This window comes from Bidens hawaiensis, unplaced genomic scaffold (genome assembly GCF_021521415.1).
Source record: "Bidens hawaiensis isolate Kalapana, Puna unplaced genomic scaffold, B.hawaiensis_p1.1 tig00023415_1, whole genome shotgun sequence".
NCBI classification, from domain to species: Eukaryota; Viridiplantae; Streptophyta; class Magnoliopsida; order Asterales; family Asteraceae; genus Bidens; species Bidens hawaiensis.
In genome coordinates this window covers 158,805-178,983 of record NW_027493676.1, presented here as the reverse complement: position 1 = coordinate 178,983, position 20,179 = coordinate 158,805, and the positions used below count along the sequence as shown (strand labels likewise).

General features: G+C 43.5%; 1 protein-coding gene and 1 pseudogene across 1 annotated transcript; both read left to right on the top strand.

The window, feature by feature from the left end:
- Positions 1-216: 216 nt before the first annotated feature.
- On the top strand, positions 217-16,437 carry LOC143567506 (purple acid phosphatase 2-like). Its single transcript, XM_077053910.1, has 8 exons — positions 217-811; positions 1,293-1,493; positions 1,734-1,845; positions 1,921-2,150; positions 15,103-15,241; positions 15,346-15,566; positions 15,694-15,815; positions 16,147-16,437. The coding sequence occupies exons 1-8, from the start codon at positions 623-625 to the stop codon at positions 16,340-16,342; spliced, it is 1,410 nt and encodes a 469-aa protein (XP_076910025.1). The 5' UTR covers positions 217-622; the 3' UTR covers positions 16,343-16,437.
- Positions 16,438-18,542: 2,105 nt separating this feature from the next.
- LOC143567514 (F-box/FBD/LRR-repeat protein At1g13570-like) lies at positions 18,543-20,159 on the top strand (annotated as a pseudogene).
- Positions 20,160-20,179: the final 20 nt, after the last annotated feature.

The following is a 20,179-nucleotide window of genomic DNA, read 5'->3' as shown; positions in this document are numbered from 1 at the left end:
AGTAAACTACCAAATAGCAAGGAATCTGTAACCTACTAAGAATATGGCATACGAAGCAAAAAGTAGCATCAAACAAAATATATACATAAACAACAAGGAGTCAGGCTAGCCAACTAGACCCTAAATACAAAGCTAAACTAACTAGGTACCTGAGGAAGGGAATTAAGTTCAACAATATATACCCTCAAGTCCAACAATATATAACTAGGTACCACAATTAATATTTTTACTTATGTCCAAAATTGAAAAACTACGTTAACGATTTTAAGTGCATAAAACTGTAAAGTCGGGTTCACTTGACTTGGGTACCAAAGGTGGGCCCGCACGTGAACCCCAATTATGCCAATGTAATGACAACAAATTAACAATATTCTTAACTTCAACAAACTTCGATGATACAATCAAACTGAGACAAGAACAGAAAATGGTACAATCAAACCAAGACAAAAACAAAAAATGGTACAAGTCATTCTACCTAGAAATCACCGTAGTTATTGAGTACATGTCAAAATCCAAAGTTTTGGACATGTCACACCGTAAAAAACCTCTATAAGTATCCTCCTTAATAAGATAACACCAAGAACACCATCTAGTGTGTTATTTAAATTATTTTATTTAGAAAATGGGATTTTGCAAGTGGTTTTTGCTTGCATGTTTATGTATTTTGGCATTGGATAATGGAGGTAATTTATTGCTGCTCTCTAATGGAGGTATTACAAGCTCTTTTGTTAGGAATGAAGAAAGAAGCATAGACATGCCCTTTGATAGTGATGTCTTCAGGGTTCCTCCTGGCTACAATGCCCCTCAACAGGTGATGCTAAATTATTTATATATTGTTCTTACAATCTTTTTTTCTCAATATTTATATATTGTTGTTAAAGATATATTCTGAAAACATCCTAAATGATTTTGGTAATTATTTTGTTGCAATGGTGGTCTGTTATATATAGAGACATTTTACAAGCAAGACCCTAAACTTATCACTAACCGACCTTTCAGGTAAAAAGGTTCGACTTGAGGGTCACAGTCGAATTGAAACTGGAGGGTCACGGTCGAATTAAAATGAGTTGGTTACAAATGGTAGGATTGAAGCGGGTCAACGGTAGGATTAAATCTTAAAGCATTATAAAATAAATTTTTTTGGAAGCTACTGATAAAAAATGTTTTAAGCATTTACTAATAAATTACACAAAATAATCAACTTATTTGTGAGTCATGCTAATAAAACTGGAACTATTGCATTTAAAATAAACAAGACATGTCATTAATTATGATGTTTTTCATTTCTTAAGGTTCATATAACACAAGGAGATCATGTGGGAAAAGCAGTAATAGTGTCATGGGTCACGGTGGATGAACCGGGTTCAGGCAAAGTTCTCTATTGGCCTGAAGATGGCACCCAGAAGGACCAAGCTACAGGCCAAATCAACACTCACAAGTACTACAATTACACCTCTGGTTACATACATCATTGTACCCTCCAAAATTTAGAGGTCTATTTTCAACCTCTTTACATTTTAGATCATTCATGTGATATAGTAGTATGTTTTTTTAACTTTATTTGCATTGCTAGTATCGGTATATATATATACTGCAATGAGGGGGAATAATGCAAGTATTATATTATTTATTGTATATCAAATTAAAAGTATGAAAATACATTATTATTTTATAATAGTATCCATTTCTTTGTTATTAGTTTATTAACACAACTTTTAACAAACTTATGACAGTCTAATACCAAGTATTATTACGAGGTTGGGATTGGTCATACTACAAGGAAATTTTGGTTTGTGACTCCTCCTGCAGTCGGTCCAGATGTGCCCTATACTTTTGGAATCATCGGTATGTTTATTGGAACTAGATCTTGTGTTTTGTTGCACAAAATGTGACTTGCTTAATTAAGTTGACATTGTGTAGGGGATCTTGGTCAAACATATGATTCAAATGTCACACTTACACATTATGAATTGAACCCGATTAAAGGGGAGTCAGTGTTGTATGTTGGTGATTTGTCTTATGCCGATCACTACCCGTATCATGATAATCGGAGGTGGGATAGTTGGGCAAGGTTCGTTGAAAGAAGCGTTGCTTATCAACCTTGGATCTGGACAGCCGGAAACCATGAACTCGATTATAATCCTTCCATAGTAAGTAAACGAAAATGATTATTGTATTTGGTAAGATGGGAAGGTTAAACTTCATGTGAAAATGGATCATCTTGTAAGTGAACCTACCCGTAAACATAAGTTTGTCCAATTTAAGTTTATTATAAGTAGTTAACGTGTTAAGTATTGAAGAGGTATGTACCCGCCTCAACACCAAGCAAGGCGGGTCAACCCACAAGATAAAGACATTATGAAGGCACAAAGCCAAAACCCAGGCGCATGGCGCATACAAACATGCTCAGGCATCATATGCTCGCGCATCACATATGCGCGCGGCGCATATCGCATGCTCTTGCACATCACATATGCTCGCGCGTCACATATGCGCGTGGCGCACCAGCGCGCGGCGCATATCACACGCTCGTGCATATCACACCTGCGCATGAAATATCTGCGCGTGAGAATAAAAAGAAGACTTCGCGCATCCTCAGGATGGGCGCATATCACACGTACACATAATCAACCTCGTCCTTATCCAAATCAGGATCAGGGCAACCTTGATTGTGCACGTCAGGCACTCTTCTAGAAGGCATCTTTTTAAGGAGTAAGAATATGCTGATGTTGACAGCTGCCAAATGAAAGGTCGACAACTCAGCATGACACATGTGCTACCACATGATTACAACCAACGAGAAAGCGCCAGGTGTCCCAGAGGACACGTGGCGCAGTGCGATTGGAGGAGGCCAACGAGGCTGAGCCCAACCAGTGGAAACCCTAGCACTATAAATACAGCATCAACTCCACTTTGATGACACATTCATTCACACTCAATCATTGACAGTTACAAGCAGTGATATCACATTCAATCATATTGAATTATATTCACTCACAGTCAGTTACAGAAAAACACACAGTCACACAATCAAGAGTATTCAGCGATTCAGCAAGACTCTTGAGATTCACTGACTCACACATTATTATCTTCTCCACAAAGATACTGATTCTCACGCCGGAGGGTTACCCCAAAGAGGACCCCTCTGTCCCTTTCTGAGGGGTAAGTAACGGCGCTGTTCATTTTGTAGGTGGAAGAACACGGATCCAGAAGAACCATCGGTGAAACAGTTTAATCATACCCGAGGAAAGTAGATCTGCTACCAGTGAGTAGATCCACGTTTCTTCATTGGCGCCATCCACTGTTACAAACGGCAATCAGATCTCATCCAGATCTACAAAAAATCAATCACCATGGTTTCTGGAGTTCGTAACGTTGATCAAGCTCTGGAGGATATTGAACGTGAGGGTGTTAACGACGGACAGCAGGTTCTGAGGGTTCCGCGTGATTCTACGCGTACCACCAGCAACCGTCCCTTCGTCACAACCCCTCACGGCCAGACTGAAACTCCTCCAGACGATCACACGTTACAAAATATGGCCGGCGCGAAGCTGAAAGGACCAATGGGTCCAGAAGATGAAGCAAATGATCCGAATGAATGGCTCATAAACGAGCAGCGGCGTCTGATTGAAAAGTACAACGACATGGTCAAGCAGAAGAAGCTAGCCGACCAAGCACAAAGGCAAGCTTTTGATAAGCAGACTACAAAGAGGCCGCGCGCGCCGGAAGAGGGACATTCTGTTCACACTGCACACACTGAGTTCAGTGATGAAGAAGTGCATAGCATGAGGAAGACACGGGATACTCATGCAGGAGGCTCACAGCTTCGCGCGCCTGTGAACATGGCGCCTGGAGCCAGAGCAGATCTGGATCTGCACATGCCGTACAGCCCACCGATCAGAGGGCAAGTGGACGTAACCACGCCCTATAGACCAGCCATCCTGGTAAAACACTCAAAGTTTACTGCGCGCATCGCGCAGGCTCCCATCCAGCACAAGACAAAGATGCCAAGTGGTCTGGGCAAATATGATGGCACAACAGATCCAGATGACTTTTTGCAAGGTTTCTATAACACGGGAAACCTAGAGAGCTGGACGATGCCAACATGGTGTCATATGTTTGCTCGCTGCCTCACGGGCGCAGCGCGGGTATGGTTCGAGAGCTTGCCGACAGGGCAAATTGATGGGTTCGAGGAACTATTAGAAAAGTTCCAAGCCCACTTCGTACAGCAGCGCAGGCACACGCGCGATCCTGATGACATCATGCACTGCATACGCAGGAATGATGAAACGATTGAAGATTACATCACTCGTTTCAATCAGGAATCCCTGGCAATCGGGGGCATAACTGAGCAGCTCCTGCGCGTGGCCTTTATACAAGGCGCGCGCAGTGACCAACTCCGCCGGGCTCTTGTAAGCAAAGATGGTATGCCCACCACGTGGGCCAAGTTAATGGAGGCATCGCGAGTTTTCGCGAGAAATGAGAAACAGATTGCCCAAGATAGGGCAAGAGAAAGAGCGCATCAGGCAGAATCACCGCGCAGCAAAGATAAGAGGGCCAAACAGAACTCTGTATGGTCCAGGTTGCAGCCAACAAGTTTTTCTTCCGCGGAAAAACAAGCGCAACCAACCTCACCACAGCCCCAAAAAGAAGTTCGTAATCGCGGGGAGGGTGACAAGAGGGAGGGCGGCAGAGATCCTAGCAGACCTTTGCCAAGAATATGGACGCCCCTCACTAAAACACCTTCACAGGTGTTAAGTACTGAGAATGTCCAATTCAAGCCCCCCAAACAACTACACTACAAGGGACCGCAAAACAGTGGCAAATATTGTGAATTTCACAGGTCCCCGGGCCACAACACCGACGCATGCCATCATTTAAAGGATGCGATCGAGAAGGATGTAAAGTCGGGCAGGCTGGCTCACTTGGTAAAAAACCAAAGAATAGAAGATGAGCAACCGGAGGGAGCCTCTGCCAACAAGAAGTACAAAAGAATCTGTGTGGCTGAGGGGGGACGACAAGGGCAGACGTCAAGAAAGAGAAGCGCGCAAATCCACGGAGATTGGCGCGAGCAGCAAGTCATCTTCCCAAGAATCAGGGGAGGCCCTTCAATAAGCAGTCCTCTCGTCATTACCACACACATTGCTCATTACGAAGTGTCAAAGGTCCTGGTGGACACTGGAAGCGAATCTGACATTATGTATGAGCAGTGTTTCAGAAAGTTAGACCCGGCAGACCAAGCGCGGCTCGAAATTGTGAACGCACCAATCTGTGGTGTCTCAAATGAAATCATACATCCCCTAGGCCAGATTCAGTTTGAACTAACTATGGGGGATGATGAGCACAAGCGAGCCGAAGTTGTCAACTTCTTGGTCTTGCCCACCACGTCATGCCACAATATGATCCTGGGTAGGGGAACGATTGCCCAATTTAATGCTGTACCGTCGCCAGCGCACGGCGCATTGGGGATCCCTACACCAACAGGCGTAGCATTTGTTTACCGCGATCATTTGTGCGCAGTGACAAGCACGCCGCGGGAAGGGAGAATGAAACTTACAATGGCTGACAATGCGCCAGAGAAGTGGATTTTAAACCCAAAATTCCCAGAGCAAACGGTCACAATTGGCGCTACCATTTCAGACGAAACGAGATTGAGAATGAAAAAGTTGCTCACAAAATACACGTCGGTTTTCGCGTGGCAACACTCCGATATGACGGGGGTCCCGCGAGACTTGGCGCAACATTCTCTTAACACGTTTAAGTCGGTGGAGCCAATTGCACAGAAAAAGAGAATCATGGGGGATGAAAAGGCGAAGGCCATGAATGAGCAAGTGGAGGACCTGTTGCGCGCAAACATCATCCGCCCGATTCGATACCAGACATGGGTAGCCAATCCTGTGATGGTAAAGAAAAGCAACGGGTCATGGAGAATGTGTATTGACTTCAAGGACCTCAACAAAGCATGTCCGAAAGATTGTTACCCCCTCCCAAACATCGACGCAAAGGTGGACTCCGTGGCGCCATTCAAGCTCAAATGTTTCCTGGATGCCTACAAAGGCTATCACCAGATTCAAATGGCACCACAGGATGAAGACAAGACGGCCTTCAGAACCGACAAGGGTGTTTTTTGATACACAAAAATGCCCTTTGGTTTAAAGAATGCGGGCGCAACCTATCAGAGACTTATGGATTCGGTTTTCAGTGAACAAATCGGAAGAAATCTAGAAGTCTACGTCGATGATTTGGTGATCAAGAGCAGGGAAGAGAGACAAATGCTCAAAGACATCGAGGAAACTCTTCAGCGCCTAACGGAGGTTAACATGAAGCTCAACCCGAGCAAATGTACTTTCGGCGCAGAAGAGGGGAAATTTCTTGGTGTAATGGTCACTAAGGATGGTTTCAAGGTGAACCCTGAAAAGGTGGAAGCCATCCTTGACATGCCTTCACCATCCACCATGAAAGAGGTTCAGAAGCTGAATGGTAGATTGGTGTCAATCAACAGGTTCCTAGCGAACCACGCCAGCAAATCTACTCCATTCGTTAACACCTTGAGGAACTGTTTGAAGAAGAGCCAATTCAAGTGGACGCCTGAGGCCGAGCAAGCTTTCACTGAGATAAAAGAATGTCTCATTAAATTGCCAGCGCTCACAGCTCCACTTCCTGGCGAGACCCTTACATTGTACCTGTCAGCTGGAGACCGCGCGATCGGCGCAGTATTATTGGTGGATCGCAAGGGGATACAAACGCCGATATACTATGTGAGTCGGGTGCTCACAGACCCTGAGACGCGCTATTCCATCATGGAAAAGTTAGTTTTGTCACTAACACACGCGTCGCGCAAGCTCCATAGATACTTCAATGGTCATCCTATTGAAGTTCTGACTGGTTACAACATCCAGCAAGTCTTGCGACGTCCCGCGCTCTCCGGAAGGCTGACAAAGTGGGCGCTGGAATTAGGTGAACACACGATCACTTATAAGCCCCGTCCAGCGATAAAGGGTCAAGTTTTGGCGGATTTCATCACGGAAATCCCAGAGGGAAAGATTGAAGAAGCTCAGCGCGAGGTAGACCCTCCGCGAGCAAATGATGAAGAAGATGTTTGGAGGCTATTCACTGATGGAGCCTCCAACAGCGAAGGGTCCGGCGCAGGCCTCAAACTGGTGGACCCTGATAATCATGAATATACTTATGCTATCAGGTTGGACTTCAAGAGTACCAACAATGAGGCTGAGTATGAAGCCCTGCTGGCTGGTCTGCGCATCGCGCGCAAGTTTGGGGTTAAAAGACTAGAGGCGCATGTTGATTCTTACTTGGTAGCTGCTCAGGTCAACGGCCTATATGACGCCAAGGAGAACACAATGCCTCTGTATCTAGAGCAGGCAAAAAAGCTCGTTGAGCAGTTTGACTTCTTCAGAATCATACACATCGCGCGCAGCGAAAACAAGTCCGCTGACGCGTTGAGTAAAATGGCATCAACTAATTTTGATCACTTTGGCAAAGATGTCAGGGTGGAAATAATGAGCAGCCCGTCAGTGCAAACGCAATCGGTCCTTGTAATTCATACAACTCCTTCATCCTGGATAACTCCAATAATGGAATTCCTGAACGAGGGGAAGTTACCGGATGATCGCGCACAGGCGAGAAAGATAAGACACAAGGCACAGAACTATGAATTACTTGATAGTACATTATATCGGCGCTCTTATCTTGGACCGCTCATGAAATGCCTGGATGCTGAAGAAGCAACCTATGTGATTAAGGAGATTCATGAAGGAATCTGTGGAATTCACGCTGGTCCGCGCATGGTGGTTGCCAAGGCGATGAGCTCAGGCTACTATTGGCCAGGCATGTACTTGGATGCGCTAAAAGAAATCCAAAAATGCAAGGCATGTCAGAGCTACGCGCCAAACACCATGCGTCCAAAGAACAACTTGATTCCAGTCACCTCCGCATGGCCTTTCCACAAATGGGCCATTGATATTGTGGGGCCCCTGCCGCAAGCGCAAGGGCGAGTGAAATTTTTGGTAGTGGCGATAGACTATTTCACAAAATGGGTTGAAGCCAAGCCACTAGCAAAAATCACAGCTGAGGCGATGAAGCAATTTATCTGGAGCCACATCATTTGCCGTTTTGGCCTTCCTATGGAAATTGTGAGCGACAATGGCAAACAATTCACTGACAGGAAGATATCAAGCTGGCTCAAAGAATTGCACATCAACCAAATCTTCACGTCCGTCTACCACCCTCAGGGGAATGGCCAAGTGGAGCGCGCGAATCAAAGTTTGCTAAATGGGCTGAAGAAAAGGTTGGAGGGAGAATCCCATTCTTGGGTCGAAGAGTTACCTAATGTCCTGTGGGCGCACAGGACATTAAGCAAAACTAGCAATGGCGAATCACCGTTCAGCCTAACCTATGGGACAGAGGCTATGATCCCAGCGGAAATTGGATGCCCATCCCATAGGGTACTCATGATGAGCAAAACTGATAACGAGCGTGAAAGAAGATTGGACCTTAACTTGCTTGAAGGGCGCAGAGAAGCGGCTATCATTAATGAAGCCAGATACAAGAAAAAGCTGGAAAAATATTATAATCAGCGCGTTAAAGAGTGCCACTTCAAGAAAAATGATTTTGTCCTTCGAAACAATGAAGCTAGTCGCGCAATACCCCCAGGAAAAATGTCCCCCAATTGGGAGGGACCTTATCAAATTTCAGAAGATTTGGGGAAAGGCGCGTACGCTTTAAAAGATTTGAATTAAAAGATTTGAATGGAAAAAAGATACCGCGCGCGTGGAACGCGGCACAACTTAGAAAATGCTTCATGTAAAAAGTTCAAATTTGTAATCAAGGCTTTTAAGCCATCATGAATGATGATTCGCGCCATCTTTCAATATTTGTCGCGCTATCTTTCAATATTTGTTCTATTACCTTTGCATACATGTTTCACACTTCCTTTATTAAATTGGAACAATATGACAACACTATATTGACTTCAAAACAAAATAAAGCGAAGTAAAACATACATGCGCGAGCCTTAGCTCAAACGCGTTAACGAGTCTTAACTCTAAAACGTCAGGGCCTTAGCCCAAAATTACGAGCCTTAGCTCAAACACGTTAATGAGTCTTAACTCTAAAAACGTCAGGGCCTTAGCCCAAAACAAAGAGCCTTAGCTCAAAACACTCACAAACATCCATCTTACATCCCGCGCAGCCTGATCATAAAAATCCTTAAACAAAACTAAGGCAAAGTACATGCCATATCATGTTAAGGTCTCAGGTCGAGGCCGCGCGCGGAACCATAGTGGATATCTGAGTAACACAAGCTGACATGTAATGGCTAAACTCATACTTCCATACCGCGCGACAACGACGCGCGAAAAAGAAATAACGAAAAGTTAGCGCGCATGTCAGCATGAGCAAGATACTGCGAGAACCACAAACAAAATAGAACAGAGGTTAAGTGAATAATTTCCTTACAACCTTGTTCTTATTTTAACGTGCAAGCATATCTTATATCTATACAACCAAACATGAAGAGATGAATGGAAATGCGCAAGATATGAAAAGGAGAGAACAAGTTTCATTCCATTGGATCGAAATTTACAAGTATGATGAGTTACAAATTACAAGTATAAAAAAATAAATATACAAAATTTGATGAAGGGCTTCTCAAGTCTCCACGTCGACGTCAGCCGCTTCATCACCCTCATCATCTCCCGCAGCATCTGGCGCGGTCTGCTCCTCATCCCCGAACTGACCATAGTCAAGTTCTTCCTCCTCATTGGAGTCTTCGATCACAACGGTGTCACGAGCAGATTCTTTCGCCGCGCCAGAGCCGCTGGCAGGGGCAACATCCCCCGCGCCACCATCATCGCCACCAGCCCTCTCGCAATCATCAAGCAACTTCTTTAGCGCGCCGAGGTCGGGCTGGTCAGCAAGCGCAGCTATCTGTAAATCATTAGAAAAGTAATGAGTACAAAACACTTAGAAAAGTTAGTAAAGTAAAACTCATTAAGATCAAGGTACCTGCATAAGGATGGGGATGGGAGTATTCATATACTTTTCCCCCACCGCGGCCATGTCCGCGCAGGCCGCATCGCTCTTGTAAGGGTACTCGGATGGGTTCTTCCTCAACATGCCATACTCATACCCATCCGTAAACCCTTCAGCTCGGCCCACCAAACGCGCGGCGGCATTGCAGTCCATCACAAGGGCTTGAAACTCGGCGGAATATTTCATCGCCAAAGCGCAGCGAGCCATGCCCTGTGACACCAGCCATTGGCGATCCTGCGCGAGGCCAGCAACAGACGTCTCGAGGGCAGGAACCTGAGAGTTTAATAACTCAACAGTTTCCTTAGCCTTTTTTAGTTCCTCCTTATCAGACGCTGCTGCCGCCAAAATTTTTTCTTTCTCCGCCTGCGCAGCACCAAGTGCTTCCTGGCTAGATGCCGCCGTGGCCAAGGCCTCATCTCTATCGGCCTGCGCGGCCGCCAAATCCCTTTTCAGGCGCGCAACCTCGCTCTCCAGTGATGATTTCTCAGTGATACTCTGGATGATAGCTTGGTCACGCGCCTCGGCCTGCTGTTCCAAGACACGCACTCTGCGCGCGTACTTGGCAACTTCGGCCTCCGCCAACTGCTGCTTCTCCCGCGCAGCTTGGAGCTCATGCCCGCGCTTGATGTATGCGGTGTTGGCACTTGCTCGGTTTTCACTGAGCTCCGCCTGGAGTTTCTCAGCTCGCGCGCGAGCATCAGACAGGTTCCAGGCGGCCACCTTAGCCTCTCGCTGGGCTTCCACAAGAGCGTCGCGTACTTTAATATAATCACGACGAAGCTCTTGGGAAGCAGCGAAGAAAGCCGACCCAGCGAAAACATGGTCGTTCAGCAAGTCCGCGCGGGTGCGCTCCTCCTGATACCTCCTTTCAGTAGGAGGCACGGCATGAGCCCAGAAGTCCTCGCATACGCCCATGGATTGAAAGGAACTCTCTTCATTAATATTCCATCTCGGGCGGTAAACGTGGACACCTTCCTGCAAAACACAAGAAAAGTTCTAAGTCATAAAACATACTTATATGGAGGTACGCGCAGCGCACCAACAAATCAATACATACCTGCGGGGATGAAGCAGGAAAGGCAGCGCCAGCCCCACCAGAAGTCCGCGCTGCGAACACTTGCGGCATCACAGGGCTGGCGCGGTCTCCCAAGGAGTCTTCAACTTGAACCCCCTCGTCCTCCTCATCTTCTTCAACAGGCCTCTTCTCCTGCGACCTGGAAGGCTCCAAGCCAGCCTCGCTGGGAGGGCTGCGTGCAGGAGGAGGCGAGGGAGGTCTCGACACCGCCAGTTCGGCGCGCAATACGGTTTCCTGCTCCTTGGTAATCCCAATAAGGGGAGACTCAGCACTAGCAGGAGCAGGACCAGAACCAGCGGCGCCGGCAGCGGCGCCAGGAGTATCACCAGCAACTGTTGCGCCAGCTACAACTCCTATGAACAAATAAACAACGAAAAATTGTTTATGACTGACTCCAAAGGGAAAAATTCAGAAGACATATGTGCAAAACTTACCTTGGCGCAATTCTGTTCGCGCATCGAACATCGCCATAAAATCCATTCTACCCTTTTCAGAGGGTAGAACAGGGGACTTCGATGGAGTCCCCGGCGCAGCCGTGGCACCTTGTGGCGCCTGCGGCTGATCTGTTACCGTCGCTGCCTCTGCAAACATTTAAAGGAGCAAAGGTTTAATAACAATTCAGCCAGATGAAGATAAATAAAGTATACCTGTTGCAGGCGCGGCACTGCTTCTCTCTTCAGCCGCGCGAAAGGAGGAGGCGACGCCACCATACCTCAAGTGGACAGGAGGTCTGCCCACTCTCACAGGCAGAGAAGCTAAAGAAACCTTTGTGGTAAACACCTGGGTTTCCTTAGGTCCCTTCGTTTGAGCATGGGGATGAGCGACAGGGGTGTCCTCTTTCTTCTGTTTCTTACTGGCCCCTGCGCCAGATTTCCCCTTAGCTTTGCGCTTTAGTAGAGGCGCCTCCTCTTCCTCCTCCTCCTCTTCCGCGAGCTCTAGCTCGTAGTTTTCAAGCGCATCTACAAAAACAAGCGACAGAACTGTTAATAAACTTGGGTATTCTAAAGGAATGAGCAGGAGTGCGAAGGCTTACCAGGCGCGTCACCGTCAAAGTCAAAATCCAGATCCACTGGGATGAACATGTCATCGAAGCGATCCGGGAAACCAACCTCCCCAACGCCAAGTTCGACGGAGCCGCCCTCCACATGTTCATCATAAGCGGCAAGGATGTAATCCTTGGTGACTGCGCAAAGACAAGTTAAATGATATCAGCAAAAGAACGATGTTCGCGCAACGAAAAAAAAAAAAACAAAAAAAAAAAAAAAAAAAAAAAAAACTTACACAACCCGTCGACTTGGATAACGGGCTCAAGCGCGCTGTCGGCCCAGAGCCTGCTCATGCCGACCCCAACCAGCGCCTCCTCGCAAATTTTCTTCGCGGGGGATGGTTCAGCGGTCAGTTTCTTAACCCATGCGCCAGTTGGGTTCTTGAGGACACCCTCATCCGCAGGCGCAGAAGTGATAGAGCGCATGGTCATACGGATGGGGATCACACCGGCCTTAATGTAAAAAAACCTCTCAGACCAGTCATGAAGGCTCTTGAATGAAACAGTGGAGCACTTCACCTTCTGACTGCGAGGAATAAAAGAGATCCAATTGTCTTGGATCTTGGCCTTATAAAAATATTGAAAGCGCCGAGGAGTGGGTTCCTCGCGCTGGGATTTGCACATGAACTCAAAGTGAGTCACGCGCACGAGTCCAAACAGATGGACTTGGGATATGTGAATCCCATAGAACTTCAACAGTGCACCCACAAACCTTGTCATCGGGAGACGAAGGTTGCAGTGAGTGAAAAAGTGGCTATATAGGGATATATAGCCGGCAGGCGGGTCCGCCGCCGTTTGCCCGGACCTAGGCAACATGCAGCCAAACAGGGTGGGAAAGCCCTGAGAGGTGATGAGGTTGTCGAGATCTGCCTGCTTCAATTTGCAGGGGATTTCATTCCACCTTTTGGTGGCCTTGGTCCTCCCTACTTCCTCCGATGTGGTCTCAACAACCTTCTTCCCCTTCCCCTTTTGCTTCAATGTCGACATCACCACAGATTTCACACGGCGTCTTCGAGAGGCAACGGAGGTGATTGAAGGGCTAGACGAGTATGAACTATCAGACATACAACTGTAATAGCCGATAATCGAGGATTCGAATCGATGTAAACACTCAAATCAGAATGTGAAAGCAGAAATTTGAATTTTAGCAACAATGAAGATGAAGATAAAAATTTCCTAAGGGCCTGCTTTTATAGGCCCAGGAGAGAGAAATGTGGCAGCTGATCGGATTTCACGCGCCCCCACTCGCAGGGGCAACCCAACGAAGGCGCGACACGTGTCCCTAACAGCTGTGTGAGGGGACAAAATGATGTAACCGACCTGCCACGGAACAGAGACGCGCCCCCACTCGCAGGTACTAACCAATGCGAGTGCGACACGTGTTCAAGACAGCTGTGTGAGGGGACGTGAAAGGCAACTGTAGCACCTCGAGCACACGAAACGTCTGACACGTTTACGGCGCACGTCATCACCAACCAACCACGTGTTTGGACCTTTCGTTTTCAACCAAATAGATAGAACTTCGCGCGACGATGGAAACAACCAAGAAAACGACAAAACCCCCTATAAAAGGACAATTCAGTGAGTCTAATATCTATCTTACCACGCTCGCGCAAGATAAGACACACATTAGACTGGGGGGGCTTGAAGAGGTATGTACCCGCCTCAACACCAAGCAAGGCGGGTCAACCCACAAGATAAAGACATTATGAAGGCACAAAGCCAAAACCCAGGCGCATGGCGCATACAAAACATGCTCAGGCATCATATGCTCGCGCATCACATATGCGCGCGGCGCATATCGCATGCTCTTGCACATCACATATGCTCGCGCGTCACATATGCGCGTGGCGCACCAGCGCGCGGCGCATATCACACGCTCGTGCATATCACACCTGCGCATGAAATATCTGCGCGTGAGAATAAAAAGAAGACTTCGCGCATCCTCAGGATGGGCGCATATCACACGTACACATAATCAACCTCGTCCTTATCCAAATCAGGATCAGGGCAACCTTGATTGTGCACGTCAGGCACTCTTCTAGAAGGCATCTTTTTAAGGAGTAAGAATATGCTGATGTTGACAGCTGCCAAATGAAAGGTCGACAACTCAGCATGACACATGTGCTACCACATGATTACAACCAACGAGAAAGCGCCAGGTGTCCCAGAGGACACGTGGCGCAGTGCGATTGGAGGAGGCCAACGAGGCTGAGCCCAACCAGTGGAAACCCTAGCACTATAAATACAGCATCAACTCCACTTTGATGACACATTCATTCACACTCAATCATTGACAGTTACAAGCAGTGATATCACATTCAATCATATTGAATTATATTCACTCACAGTCAGTTACAGAAAAACACACAGTCACACAATCAAGAGTATTCAGCGATTCAGCAAGACTCTTGAGATTCACTGACTCACACATTATTATCTTCTCCACAAAGATACTGATTCTCACGCCGGAGGGTTACCCCAAAGAGGACCCCTCTGTCCCTTTCTGAGGGGTAAGTAACGGCGCTGTTCATTTTGTAGGTGGAAGAACACGGATCCAGAAGAACCATCGGTGAAACAGTTTAATCATACCCGAGGAAAGTAGATCTGCTACCAGTGAGTAGATCCACGTTTCTTCAAGTATGATTAATAATAATCAAAGTTTTTAAACAGAACAATATGCAAGATTGCATTTTTTTTTAAAAAAATATACTTCAGATGATTTTAATCTGTTTTCATTTTTTTTCCTTTCGTTTTAAGTAACATTTTACACGTAGTAATTATCAGAATATACAAAACTCATATGAAGATATCGAAGATATAATTATTTTGAAAATATATTTGTTTAAATAAGTGTTTGATTTCTTTACGTAATGATATCTTCATATGAGTTTTGTATATTCTAATAGTAATGATGTATGGCTTGATATAGGGCGAAAGCGAGCCATTTAAGCCTTTCCTTCACCGATATCATGTCCCTTTTAACTCATCAGGGAGCACCAAACCCCTATGGTACTCAATCAAGAGAGCTTCGGCATATATCATTGTATTGTCTTCCTATTCGGCATACGGTAAGACTTATATTATTTATTGTTATAATTAAATAATCTTCCAATACGAAAAACTATTAACTATGATAAAACTATATATGTAACAACTAATTAAACTGGTGTAGGAACTTACACTCCTCAATTTATGTGGCTCGTGGAGGAGCTACCTAAGGTCAATAGAAGCGAAACTCCGTGGTTGATTGTTCTTATGCATTCGCCATGGTACAATAGCAACGCGTACCATTACATGGAAGGTGAGACCATGCGAGTTATGTTTGAGCCATTGTTTGTGGAATACAAGGTTGACATCGTGTTTGCTGGTCATGTTCATGCTTATGAGCGCTCAGTAAGTTGGATACAATCTAACATTTATTAGATATATGCATCTAATTGTGTCGGCGTGTCGCGTAAATCTTTAATGAAATTGGGACACAAATTTCTCACCATTTTTTTTCAAATGATTACACACACAGAATCGAATATCCAACATTGCTTATAACATAGTGAATGGGAAATGCACTCCTGTATTTGACCAAAATGCCCCTGTGTACATCACCATTGGAGATGGAGGCAACATTGAAGGCCTAGCAACTATGTAAGACTACGTTTTATTTAAAAAAATTCTCTCTTTTGATATTATTTGTTTCTTTCTTCTTCTATTTAATCCATCTTTATATTTATATATTGTCATATAAGGCCCAAAATGATTAAACATGATTCTACACTTGATCATAGAGTGATGGTCATTTCAGTTGGACCATCAAGTAGTAGCGGCTCGATTAGCTTTTATTTACCTCTAATAAGATGGGTATGAGGTGGTTTAGCGTGAGCTGGTTGGGTGTCGAGCTAGGTTGTGGGGGTTCGACGTTTATCTAGAAGCTATACATGGAAAATAGACCCTAATGCACTATTTTTTGTTCATGCAGCATGACGGAGCCACAACCAAGCTATTCAGCATTTAGAGAAGTGAGTTTTGGTCATGCAACAATGGAAATAAAAAATCGAACACATGCGTACTACAGTTGGCATCGTAATTCAGATGGATATGCTGTTAAATCTGATTCAGTAGTGTTTTTTAATAGATATTGGTATCCAAAAAACGAATCTGAATTTGAAACTTAATAAAAAAGTAGTCGTTTTGGATTTCTTGGCAAAAAAATAAATAAGCTTGTGTTTGATTGATTATTTGGAAAATGTATACTTGTTGTAATACTTCAATTAAAATGTGTTCCCAACTCCATTTTACACATATGATTCCTTTGACCCAATAAACCCAACCTATGGAACTTCTAACTTTTTTTTGGACAAGCCCAGTATGTTAGTAACATTTCGGTACGTTTGGTTTGGTATGGTTTGATTTTATTTCACTCTTTCGTACTCCAATAACATTTTGAATTGAAAACCATAAAAATCATATTTAAAGAGTACCTCCTGTACTGTTAAGCCGTTACTATGTACAAAACCGTCTATTGAAAAACTTGCTCGATCATACTCTTTTAACATTTGTTCTACTAGATTGCGTGTTACCATTGATAATGAATCAAGTACGTAGAGTGTCTGACGACTCAATAAGGAACTAGTGAGACATTGAGACAAATTTCTATATTCATTCATAACCAGAACAAACCATACAGTAAACATACTTGAACTAACAGAGAATGGATACGGTAGAAACACTAATTTGTGTAGAAACTATAAGAATAGATCTTGGTCATCCATTTTTAAATCTAGTGGATGAAATTCTTTCATGTCAAACTAAGGAAATTTACGTTTAACAATTGGAAGCAAGGGTATAATAGTCAAGTTATTTTTCTTATATTCAAAAACTACCAGAAAATCATCCGAAATCTTCGTACAATCACATGGCTTTGAAATTTCATAAACATCTTAGAGGATTTCTTTGTGATTTTAACCCACCGTATTATTATCAAGATGAAATATATAAACAATACTAGCACATGTGATATCATAATTCATAACAACACAAGAAGTTTATAATTCTTTTTTACCAACGACATTTTTATCTTTTTGTTCATACCAAAACCATATTCTTAACAAGCTTCAACTATGTGTTCGATAACTACGCAACATCTAGTTAGGAGCTTTATCTTTCGTTTCAATGCCAACACCATAATTTTATTTACAGGTTTCATCTCCATGTTCAATACCAACATCATAACTTTCGATAAATTCCGTCACCAACTACATCTTCATCTTCGTATACCAACACCATATTTTTCATTACTAACACCATAATTTTCGTTACCAATAATTGTCGTCACCAACTACATCTTCATCTACGTGCTCGATACCAACACCATCCATGTTTATAATTTCCCTCACCAACTTCATCCTCATCTTCGTAATAATACCAACACGGTATTATTCATTACTAACACCATAACTTTCGTTACCAACACCATCCTTGTTCATAATTTCCATCACCAGCTTCATCTTCATCTTCGTGTTGAGTACCAACACCACATTCTTCATTAGTAACACCATAATTTTCGTTACCAACATCATCCTTATTTATAAATTAATGGTAGTAGCACTTATAATATCATTACCGCACAAACCGTTTACAATACCAACACCACATACCTTGTTGAATGGGATCGTCCATCGCTAATCAGATTTTGGAAAACCTTGAATGTCGAACGAATATCATTAAGCACAAACCATTTACAATAAAACACCACATATATGGTTGAATCGGATCGTCCATTACAAATCAGATTTTGAAAAATCCTGAACATGGAACGAAGTGTGATTAAAGATCATGAAATAATCAGATGTTGAATAAATCGTGGATTGAATAAATCGTGGATTGAATTTTGGTAACTGGTGATGCTATTATTTGCATGATTATAGGAATTGAGATTTTGGCATTTTACCATAATGCCTTTTTTTATTTAATTATAAATTTTCATTTGTCATAACCTAATTGGTTCCTACAATTCTTACCAAAAAACCATTTTCTATTTGATCCTACCTCTGAACTAACAATGGTAATTATTGGTAATTATTACCCTAACAACCCTTAACTTCCAACAAATGACCCTAAGGTCCTATTTCTATTTAGGGACAACTCATTTCATAATAACCTCTCCTATTTGCGGACGACATACCTAATTTAGCCGATCAAAGTCGCTCGCCGTGGACTAACCGGCAGCCGATTCAAGCAGTTAGTGTTACCCTCGACCCTTGTCTGTGTTACGGATTTATTAATCTAGGGTCTCTTTTACAATAATGGTAAGTGTAGGGACTCCTTTGTAATGGTTGAGGGTACAGTTGTAATTTAGCCGAGAATGAGAATGGATTAGTTTTGTGACCTATTTATCTCTCTTGTTATTTTACATTCCGGCCGGCCTAAACCCTAGTATGCAATTCATATTCAGCTTCTATTTATTTATTTTTCAGATGTTGTCATGATCAAAATATCCTAAATATAATTTGTTCCGTATATGTTTGCAAATCCTAGGTCTAACTCTAGTTATGGAGTATGAAAACCCAACAGGTAGTGCTAAAAAGACACAATGCCTAGATTCAGATATCATCAGCAGCCTTCCTCAAAATATAATTGAATGTATTCTTAGTCGAATGCCGATCCGAGATGCGGTGAGAACTAGCGTCTTGTCAAAGAAATGGCAATATTGTTGGCAAAGCATGCCCAAGCTTGAATTTACAGGAGATATGGTCGAATTACCGCCTAATTCTGATTACACACCAATTGTGAGATACAAGCTTGCATCTGTCATCTTCCATGTTTTGTTATCACACAACGGTCCAGAAGTACTAGACTTCGACTGTCCGGTTACTCGTCTTGATTTTGAATCTGAGGTTGCCAAGATGATGAGTTATCTTGCAAAGGGAAATAAATTAAAAGAACTATACTTTGAAAATGTTGGTGTTGATGTTCGCCTCTACAAGCTTCCTGTTTTTTTCTTTTCATTGCAACGACCAGAGGTTATACATCTCCAAAACTGTATTTTTGAACCTCCACTGGCGTTTAATGGATTTAGTCGCTTGACAACCATGGTTTTTTGGGATATTGAGGTTTCTCCTCAAACGCTTCAACGGTTCCTCTCCAAGTGCCCGATGCTTGAGAATATCCATTTGGTAACCAACTATTTACAAAGTTCCTTTAGTTAATGATAGATGTTAATCTGTTAGTATATATAAAGGTATTTTAATGCAGTGGGATCTAGAGAATGTCTTTATAGCAGGCGGAAACAAGATTACATTCGCTGATGTTTTACAGTGTGTGCCTTTGATTAAGACTTTGCATGTCTCAAAGGATTACGTGAAGGTAATATTTAGGTTAAAGATTATATCTAATGTAAGAATACCCTTGTATTTGTTTGCTAATTTTGGCCTTTGTATTCGGTTAAAGTACTTATCTGCAAGTGGCATGCCACGCACGCTTCCAACTTCACTCGTCCATCTCAAAGATCTTGAATTGTGTGTGTGCTTGATGGATCGAAACGAAATGTGTTCTGTCATTTGTATTATCCGAAGCTCTCCTGTCTTGGAGAAAATTGTTTTTTGGGTAAATAGTATTATTCTTATTTATGGTAGTGAATAGTGATTCTTTAAACTTTTTCATTTTTTGACATTTATAACATGTTTTCTGATTAGATGTATGATAATGAGAAGTTGCCTGATCAACATACTCCCAACTTTCTTGATCCAAAAGACAGATTTGAACTTGAATCATCTTGTGATATTGGAGATACGAATGATGAGTAATTACTCACCTATTGTGATGGAATTTGCGAAACTCGTCATGGCCAAGTCACCTGTGCTAAAGAAAGTACAAATTCACTTTCATTGTACTGATCCTGTTAATCGTGAAGAATTGAAAATGCTACTACTCTCATTTCCTCGAGCATCACCTTCTGCGAAGTTAATCATTGGCCGCCCACCAAGGCTATAAAGGCTGTTGTTTTTTTTGTG

Coding starts and splice junctions, on each gene's coding strand:
- LOC143567506 (XM_077053910.1), top strand. CDS start 623: ATGGGATTTTGCAAGTGGTTTTTGCTTGCATGTTTATGTATTTTGGCA. Junction 812..1,292: donor GCTACAATGCCCCTCAACAG/GTGATGCTAAAT, acceptor TCATTTCTTAAG/GTTCATATAACACAAGGAGA. Junction 2,151..15,102: donor TCGATTATAATCCTTCCATA/GTAAGTAAACGA, acceptor GGCTTGATATAG/GGCGAAAGCGAGCCATTTAA.